General features: G+C 42.4%; 1 protein-coding gene across 1 annotated transcript in view; it reads left to right on the top strand.

Annotated features, from left to right (window-relative positions):
- Positions 1 to 1,150: 1,150 nt before the first annotated feature.
- LOC148016305 (ARM repeat superfamily protein) overlaps positions 1,151 to 9,714 on the top strand; it is a 178,421-nt gene continuing 169,857 nt past the window's right edge. The window contains exon 1 of the mRNA XM_087664734.1: positions 1,151 to 2,094. Within this exon, the coding sequence (XP_087520860.1) occupies positions 1,867 to 2,094 (228 nt within the window). The 5' untranslated portion in view covers positions 1,151 to 1,866. The remainder of the gene's footprint in view (positions 2,095 to 9,714) is intronic.

Here is a 9,714-nt window from a genome sequence, read left to right as displayed (position 1 = left end):
TATATATTAGATGAGGTCTATATGATTGAATGGAAAAAAGGCGACCTTTGTGGATCTAGCCTTTGGGTTAGATAGAGTAGATATACTAGTAGCAACTCGAGGCACAATGCACCCATTTGCAGGGTATGGGAGTTATCAAGGAGTTTGGGGTCTAGGGACAGCACCCCTCGCTCGACAGTAAAGGGAATATTCTTTGGCTAACTAAGAAAGGTTCATAATATGGTCATTAAACATGTTGACTAGACTACCTTCTCGGACTATAAAGGGAAGACCTCTCTAAAGCCATTGTCAATCTATCTCTCACCCAATCAAAGTTCTTCCAGTATCTACCCTTAAGCTCTTCGTCTATCATATGCTTGGATCTCCATCTAAGCTTCACAGTGGAAGCACATAGGTAGACAAAGCCATCTTTGTATTAGTTCGTTTGAAATTAAAGTAGTCTCTGTTCTTCTCATAGTTGCTATGAGTTCTCTACTCCTTGCTTATATTCTATTCGTTATGCTATGTGATTTCTTTAAGTGTCACATATCATTGTGCTCCCCATGCTCACTTACTTATTGCCATTGCTACCTTAGACTAATGTTGCCTTGAAGGATCTCACATGGCACTTTCCATTGTGGAAGAATGATTCTATGCATTTTGGTATATCTTGGAGCTAAGTTTGTACCAATCCATGGGAGGTGGGGTTATTTTAGATGTTGAAATCCATATGGCAACCCTTTGTAAGTCTGTTTTTCAGACAATGTGTGCAGATCAACAATCTTGGAGTGTTATTACCCCTTTTTTTCTTGAGGATCGAAGCATTTGGTACGGTAACACGACAAGTGTTTTAGAACATTATCACCCTTTCGAATGGGGTGCTAGCTTAGAGACATTGCTAAACTGGTTGGGACCAACTACAAGATAACACGTGTCCTTTTGCGAGGTAGTGCTCCTAATAGAAGCTTATTGCAATTTTGGACATCTTTCGAATCGTATGTCTTGCTTTTACATATTGTTAGCATTGCTTGCTGAGGCATATGCTATTACAATGGTATTGTGAGGGGTTTTCAAAAATCACCTATAGTTAACTATAGTGGCCTACTTCTAAGAAAATAATGCTTAAAACAAAATGGAAGAGGCTTGTGCGCCCTTGTTCGATGGAGTCTCGATTGGTGTTGGGAAGTTGTAGCACTTGGTTAGGAAATTGTTTACGAAGCACACAAATCCTTCTCAGCGAGTGTTAGCAAGGTGCAATATTTGGTTAATGGCGCCACATGCGGCTGGCCACGCTCGAATGTCCTTTGGCCGTGAGCTTTCTCAGCTCTCCTCTGCAACTCTGCACCGAGCCGAGCCTTGATGAAGGCGAGCCATTTTGTTGGAGCATCATCCCGCTTCCGATCGAAGGTTGACCCTGCCTTCGCCTCAATAGAGCTCGAGGTCATCGTATCGTGATTTATCTCGCACACAGGCCTCGATCACAGCAGAATGCAAAGCTTTCCTATAAGACATTTCCGGCCGCTGTTCAGGATGTAAAGTTTTTGTGTAAGAGCATTCCGGGCGCTGCTCACTGCAGGTCGGACCTTCAGTTTCATCCTGCTGAAATGGATGGACTGCTCTCTGCGTGGAAAAGTTTAGCACTACGATCAGTGCTGGACAGGATCCTCGCGTTGGCTTGATTTCAGAATAATATAGCGAGGACATGATTTCTTAGCATTTCGTGGTTATGGCACAAGCAGACTTCATGGCACGGATAGTGATCGGTGTCAAACCAAGGGCAGGCCTAGAAGAGCTCTTTTGTGCGGAGGTTGGTCATGACTGCAGTGTCAGGTCTAGTCGAGGCTAGGCCATGTGGTAGCAGTGGATCAGGTTTGGTCTGGCTGTCTTATGCAACGGATCAGGATGGAGCTGCAAATGCAAGTAGCACAGGCAGTTCGAGTCCTGAACCACGATGTGCAGACTTGCAACAGGGTGGCTGCAAACCAGTGGCTCGTTCAGTTCCAGCATACGGATGTTGCATGGGAGGTGGCAATTGGCATCCTTACGTCAGACCCTACTTATTTCCGTCATGACTTTGAGGTTGAGTTGTTTGCTGCACAAGTACTGAAGAGAAAGGTCAGCTTCCTCACAGAATTTTGCCTTACATTCCAGGAAACCTAGTCATTTGATTTTGGAGCAAGACATACCCATTAAAATGCTTGCAAAGAGGTCAATATGGAGCATTCTGATAGATAAGGGGAGGGCAAGTACATTTCACTTTTTGATTTTCTTGACTTGACATTAGACATATAGCGTGATGTTTTCTTATCCTAAGAAGTGCCTACAAACAAAAATGTTACGTGTATCAGGCTTTTTTGATTCTCCTCCAGTTTTGGTTTTTGCTTAGAGATTACTGTTGGTTAGAAGGTGTTGCCTTTATACTAGAACTGTCCACAATCTTAGTAACCATCACATAACTAGTTGTTGCTGGTCTAGCCCTCAGTCTTCTATCTATCCTGGATGAAGTAAAGGCAATGCTAGATGATTGAACAGACATCTCCTTCAGATTTCAACCTGCTTCATTTGCAGTCACTCCTTACACCTTTGCTATTTGAGAAAGTTGAAGGGCCATTGACAAACCCACCATGATAAAAGTACATCCCAAGCCATAGAGCCACCCAAGGTACCACCTGTTGTGATTGCACTCGTTCAAGCAACTGAAATGTTGAAAACTTCAAACACAAGAGTCCATCACCAAATGGCTCAATTAGGGCTTTCGAAACATCAAATGACAATCAAACCATGATGGCACAATTGCTAGGAACCACTAGAATGCCACCAATTGTGATGTGCTTTTGTGTTTGAATGAGATTTGCTTTGATTGGATGCACATATGTCTTGATGGAGCTGATGGATAGATCCTTTCATTTCCCAGCAAAGTGGACAAGCAAATTGCAGCTCATAGGCACATGTCTATCTTGCTTTCAAAGTGGCTTCTCTCAATTTGGGACAATGTTGAGATGTGACCAAATTTGTAATGCGGCCACATCAATGGATTGAGAAACTAGCATTTCAAACTTTTTTTTCATTGTCCTTGTTTTTGTTCAAATTTATTCTGTTGCTTTTCTCTTTCCTAGATTACTTGTGATGGTGTTGACCTTCTTGCTTGCATTAGAAACACTTATTCTAGCATGTCACATTCCTCCTTGGACATCTTTTGAGTATCTTCTTGGCTTTTCTTTGAGTCTCTCTTCTTGTCAGGTGGGATCTCCTTCACAAGGTGCACCATCAAGTGACCATGATCTTTTGTGTTAGGTTTGAGTGGGAGCGTACCTGTTGGAACCTGAAAGATGGTGGACTATGCATGAGTAGGGCGAAGCGAGAGGAAAATCTAGTGGAGGCTTGTAGTGATATTGATGTGCAAATCGTTTGCTAGACTTGGACATAGGGGTGAAAAACTAATTGAACCATCTAGTAGCTAGTTCTCTTCGAAGTTTCTCTCAGGATAGTTGGAGCTCCTTGCAGTTTCATTAGGTAAAGCGAATGATTAGAGGCATTGCTCTTTCCAAGCCCATGCATCTTTGGGGTTTTGTTAGTGGTTATGCTTTGGATGGCATTTATCAACTCCGTGGCACGTTGCAAGGTGCTCAAGATTTTGAGCCTCTACGTTTGCTAAACTAGAAGTAGATAAACTATCCACACATTTGGACATAGTGTTCCCAATTTGATAGTGAGGAAAGATGGGTGATAGGAATCAAGTAAAGTAGTTGAAGAAAGTAGCAACTTATTTCTACGTTTGGTTGTGTTATACCTACTCTTTCCTTTGCTCTATAGAGCATAGTTAGTAAGACTCTTGGTTGAGCCCATCTCAGTCAAAGTGGGGGTTCTATGTATGAAGTAGGCTTTCCACTAGTAGTATAGTGCACTTGTAATGTTGTAGGTGGGCGATAGCAAATATTGGCTGCATTATGGCATGTGGTGTATGGTTATGTGATGTGTTAGTGAGGTTGGACTTGTTGATGATGTGGTAGTTATGTTGGATGAATTGATAACGTAGCAAGTTAGACAATAGCAAGCTGTGCCAAATTTAGGATTTGGTAATGAGGCAAGTCAAGCTATATATTGCATGTGGGCCATATTTAAGATTTTAAAGCATATCTTCATCATTGGTGATCATGCTAGTTTGAACATAGTGCTGAACATCTTCATCCTTGGTGACAAATTGACAATAGTAAGAACATGAGCTAGACGGCGTGCCATGGATCAAGGAGTGTGAGTAGGAGAGTTTGTGGCTGTTCAAGGCAAGTTTGTGGTTGATCATGGCTCTTTGAGGACTAATTGTGGTTCATTGTGAGCCCCTTTGAGATGGGTAGCAAAGCTACCTTGGGATTTGGAGTATGTGATGTTGAGAAACCCTTCACCTTTCACCCGCATTTTGCGTTTTTGCGTTTTGCGTTTAGGGTTTGCAGCCCCAAAAAGGGGCACCATCCTAGACTGACTATGCCTATTTATAGGCCACTCTCTCATTCATTCCTCACGGCTGATTCATGCAGTCCGTCACCTCTTATCTCCAGCCTCTCCTCTACCCTCACACCCCTTCAGGAGGACATTGCGGTTCGTGGTTCGTGGCTGTCTTCATCATCCTCCTTGTGCTACGACACCCTTGTTCCCTTGTATCACATTCACTCCATGATTCAGAACTTCATCCTTCCATTCATTAGAGTTTCTTCTCTCTTCTCTTCTCTTCTCCATGTTTGCCGAGTTCACTCCGTGTTCCTCCCCGCCAACCCTACTGTCTCGCTGGTATGTTATCTTTTGACATGTGAGAGTGTAAGATGTGAGGAAATGCTAGGTCAAATATAGAAGACACAAAGTGCATAATTAGGGCATATAGAGAAGACAAAGTGTATAACACACAATAATGCAATTTCATGAATGCTCAATGAGGGAAGAGCACATAGAAGGATGAAGAATGATGCGAAGGGCCTCAAGCTTCTGTGTTTCAAGGACCAGGGATGAGGTGAGCTGATTTAGGAGTTGGATATGCTAGAAATAGCTTTGAGAGTTCATTGTATTTGGGATGAATCCTGCATGCAGCAGTAGCAGTCCACCAAGGCTGAAAATGCAGACAGCTGTCCTCCTAGAGTGAAAATGCAAGTGTGGCACGCCTCTGTATGGGCAGCAACAGCAGCTCAACAGAAGGGAGATGATGACAGCAGGCTGGGAGGCTGGACTGCAAAATGCAGCAGATGACAGCTCCAGCAGCAGTGAATGGTTCCAGAAAGCAATGTTGATGATCTCAGCAGCACAAACCACAGCAGCTCCACTAGGCAATGAGGATAGATCATGATGATCATTGATGGCAGGTTGCGTAGCAGGGTGGGATGCAAACATAGGTAGAAGGGTTGTTGGAGATGGATTTAGAGAGGACACAAGATAATGGCAATGGATATAAAAGTTGGTGTTGGGTGATCAAGTTCTGGAAATGTGAATATTTTCCTTTTTGAGCTTTTTGTCCTACGGTCTACTGCTTTGAAAATAATGTTTGTTTCTTGAAATAAATCATTTTGGGGCTGTTTTTGGGAGTTATAGGCAATAGATTTGCGATAATTTGAGATTCATTTTGGCCATAATTTTCCTTGCTCAAGACCCCTCTCAGGCCCAAAAATGTGGCCAAGAAGGCTTTTTTGGGGGGGGGGGGCGGGGGGGGGGGGGACCCTAGACTGTCCAAGGGCCTAGCAAGGTCATAGAGGTGATGGATATTGTCTTTTGGGTAGCCTAAGATTAATGGGTCTTATCTTTAAAAAACAGTGTTGTTGTTTGACTCTGAACTCAGAGTGAGAGTGTTGAAGATGAAGATTTGAAAAGGTATAGATGACCTAATGCTGCGGATCCATTGGAAACCAGGTTGACTGCTCTTGATGAGGTAAAAGGGAAAATGCTTGCATTTGCTGCAATGCCATGTGGCAGTCCTAGGTGGCAGCATTGGCGACTGGTTGAACAGCATTTATGGCAGTATTTATGCTAGATTCTACTGTTTCTTCATTGCCGCTTGTGTGGGCAGCTCGGCCTGTTCAGCACTTTCTTGCTATATATAGCTGCCCCATTTTGGTCTGCTCCCATTGCCACGTTCCAGCATACTTGGATGCCTCCAGTCTCCTCATCATAGCCTGCTACCTCAGTCATCTTCTATCACATTTTGGCACCCTTATTGACACAAATCAGCAGCTTGCAGGGGCTCTATTTGGAGCAGCCATGTATTCAGCATTCATTCTCAATTCAATTCAAACTTATCCCTTTTCTCTATGTGTTCTTTTTGTCTCTCTCTTCCCTTCTTTCTCTGTATACCCTGGATGTCCGAAATTTTGGGGCATACCTTGGTGTCCAAAAAGTCATAGTATATGCATTAAGAAGATTCCTATGCATTTGCTGTCCTTGACCCAAAGCAAACATTTGCACTTACTTATTTGATGCATTGGGTGCATTTTGAGGCTGTGACACTTCTACCTTTGGAGTCACTTGCTGTCTTGAAACTTTATAAGATGACTTCCTCTTCTTCCCCTTGCTGTTGTTCTTGGGGGATTGCATAAATTCAGCAAAATGCGGGTCATCAGTGAGCTGTGATAAACTATGCACTGCTGTTATCTCAGCTGAGCATCTGAGAACTCTTTTTCCTGCTGATTTTCAGCATCATGATGCATTGAAGTTCAAGTTTCATGACCCTAACCAGCAATCACAGCATACTGCCCATACTGAGAGCCCATTCCAAGATCGGGCATTGCATTATTTCCATTGCCTTTAGACTCTTCAAAGCATAGTAATTGGGAACGGCCTTCCGGGACCCCCAGAACACAATCCTAGATGGATTTGCCAAAGGGGATGCCAAAATCGGATGGAGTGTCCCCTATTCCATCCCCAATAGCCATCCCCTATCCCAACTGTCCCCTACCCCATCCTCTTGTCAGGGGAGAGTTTTTTCTTTTTTTTTTTTGGGGGGGGGGTGTTTTGAGGGGGGTTTTTTGGTGGGTGAGTTCTTCAAACCTCTTCCAAGGACTTCGCCTTTTGTCACACATACACATACAAAATCAACATACACTTGTATGAAATCATATCAAACCAGCCCACATTACACCCATAATCTTTCTACAATGGATAATACATGTATACATGCATGCATGTGCGTATGTTCTTTGGTAGTATACATTCAACCACACCTCCACCCACCACATCACATGAATACATTTGAAAATGCCATTTATGTATGCCGTTCCCTTCCTCATTCCTGTTCCTTGCTTTTGGCCATCCCTTGTCCTCGACCCTGACCCCGTCTGTTTTCCCATTCTTAGTTCCATGTTACTATGATTCAAAGAGTGATGCATCGTAAAAAGCGAGATTCTTTAGTGCGAGATAAAAACATGCTTGGTGTATATACGTGTTAGCTTAGAATTTCAGCAAATTGCTTGCTCTTATGGCTTGCAATCAGGTGCCTCAGGATCACCTACTCAAGAAGTTGATATATTTTGGTAATGGAACCATCAAACCAGCCTTCCTTGATGGATAGGGTGGTAATTTTTTTGATTTACAAGTATATTACAGCAAGCCAATAACTAATGATTGAGAAAATTCAGCACATCACCAATCAAATGAGACTACTGACATTGCTTGGCCCCCAAATTAGGATCCCTTGTGATATTTCTTTAATCTTTATTCTAGAATTTTGTTGTACAATAGATAGAGAGAGGCTGGATTTCCGATTGGTGGACCATGCAATGACAAGGAATATGTTCGAGTTCCTTCCATCAAGATCTCAAGAAACATGTTTGAATTTCTTTGACCAAATCTTTGCAATCCTTAGCAATTCACGCACAACCTTTACAAATTCTAGAACCACTTTTTGCTGCAAGTAACTAGCATGTCCCCTTGTTTTTGAGCACTTGGAGAGCCAAATTGAGTCTTAAACATTCACATGTAAGTCACCTTTGTTTTAGATTACTAAATGTCATTGAATATGCTGCAAATTCATTGTTTTACAGCAGTAAAGCTTCATGTGAGCTTTGATTCCTTGCGTATGTTGTTAGAGTGAAGCGCATGTGGAAGTGTATGACTAGACAGAAAGAAAGAAGTGTAGAGAGAGAGAGAGAGAGAGAGAGAGAGAGAGAGAGAGAGAGAGAGGAATGCTAAAGATAGATAAATATGGCTTGATTGCATAGCACTATTCTGTCATGAAATGTCATGAGGACATGTATTTTTGAAACCTCACTTAACATGTGGATTAATTTTTAATCACATGATTAAGTAAATGTTGCACATGTGAGGTGCAACTGGGGTTAGAGTAAATTTACGAGCTCGAGACTCCAGAAAATCACAAGATGTCAAAGGCAAAAGTTACTGTAAGTTATGCCGCACAGGTACTTTGTGGTATCTGGTGCTAGTTGTTGGCCTAGGTCATTTATTTGGCCATAAGTATCGGTTGGTGACACTAGAGAAGGGGCGTTTAATGGTACTTAACGCCAATGTGATGGTCAAAGATGGCGCAGAGAATACTCGAGAATGGAAGATGCCTAGCCAATTTAATTATTGGCCAGTCAAATTATTTTTTAGGGCACTGAAATAATTATTAGATTAATTTTTAGTATTTAAAGACTGAAAATTAATATTTAATTATGGCTAATGTGGAAAAACCATTTGGCAAGGCTGCCACTTGTTAAAAGTGCCCATGTAAGACTGAAAAACGTCTTTAGAGGCTAGAGAGAGGCATTTTTAGAGTATTCAGCTTGCAAGAGAGAGGGAGGAGATGCTGTTGGTCTGATTTGCAGCCATTGGAGGACCTTCTGAGGTAGCCAAGGGCAGGAGAAGATCAATCAACAGCAGGCAACAGCATCTGCAGGCTGTTGAGATAGGGCAGCAGCAGTAAATGACTGACTTTCTTTAGTTCTTTGCATCTAAAATTTGTTGAGATAGGGCAGTAGTAGTAAATTTGTGTCTGAATTTTCTCTTTCCTCAGCATTCTCTCTCATCTCCCAACCTTTCTACAGCCTTGCTCCTAAGATTGTAGCATTGAGATTACGAGAGACCAAGAAATTTTGATTTCTGTGCTGTAAACCCTAATTTGCGGCAGAAATTAGGGTTTATCAATAGCCTCAGGAAGCATGCAAAAAATTGGAAGCTCCAAGGCTTGGATTTTTCGGGGCTGAATGTGAATTTTAGCTAAATTCAAGTGGAGGACTAGCTAGCCATTGAATTTGGGGCATTTCCGTCGTCTATGAAGTGGGTGAACACACCCTTAGCACTTATACTTACACATATATATCTATCTAAAAACCTAAAGGTACACAATCGTCATTGTACCTGAAAAACGTGATCACTCTCTTCTCTGCTTTCTCTCACTCGCTCTCTGTTTCTCATTGCGCGTAGGACAGTCTGTCTCGATCTCCGTGCCTAACAAGTTCCTACATTGTGAATTTGTTAATTGTTGTAAATAGTCCTTAAACAGGTTATTTGCCACCCTATCTGTGGAGGAAGGCTGGTTACATGGTTCCATTGCTGGGATACCACTCAATCCCTTGATTTGGTTGCCTCGAGGCACCTGATTGCAAGCCAAAGCTTTGTGCTAGTGCTAATTTTTACTCTCATCTGAGAAATTACAGCAATATGTCTTCATACAGTGAGATGGACTCAAGCAGTGATGATGCCTCTCAGTATGAACATTCACATGTGAATGAAGGAAATGCAATGCCTGACCTTGGACAAGGCTCA

The sequence above is a fragment of the Lygodium microphyllum genome, chromosome 23 (assembly GCF_053477565.2).
Source record: "Lygodium microphyllum isolate KBCC chromosome 23, Lygodium_microphyllum_v1.1.10, whole genome shotgun sequence".
NCBI classification, from domain to species: domain Eukaryota; kingdom Viridiplantae; phylum Streptophyta; class Polypodiopsida; order Schizaeales; family Lygodiaceae; genus Lygodium; species Lygodium microphyllum.
The sequence above is the reverse complement of the archived record's forward strand: the minus strand, read 5'-3'. Positions and strand labels throughout refer to the sequence as shown.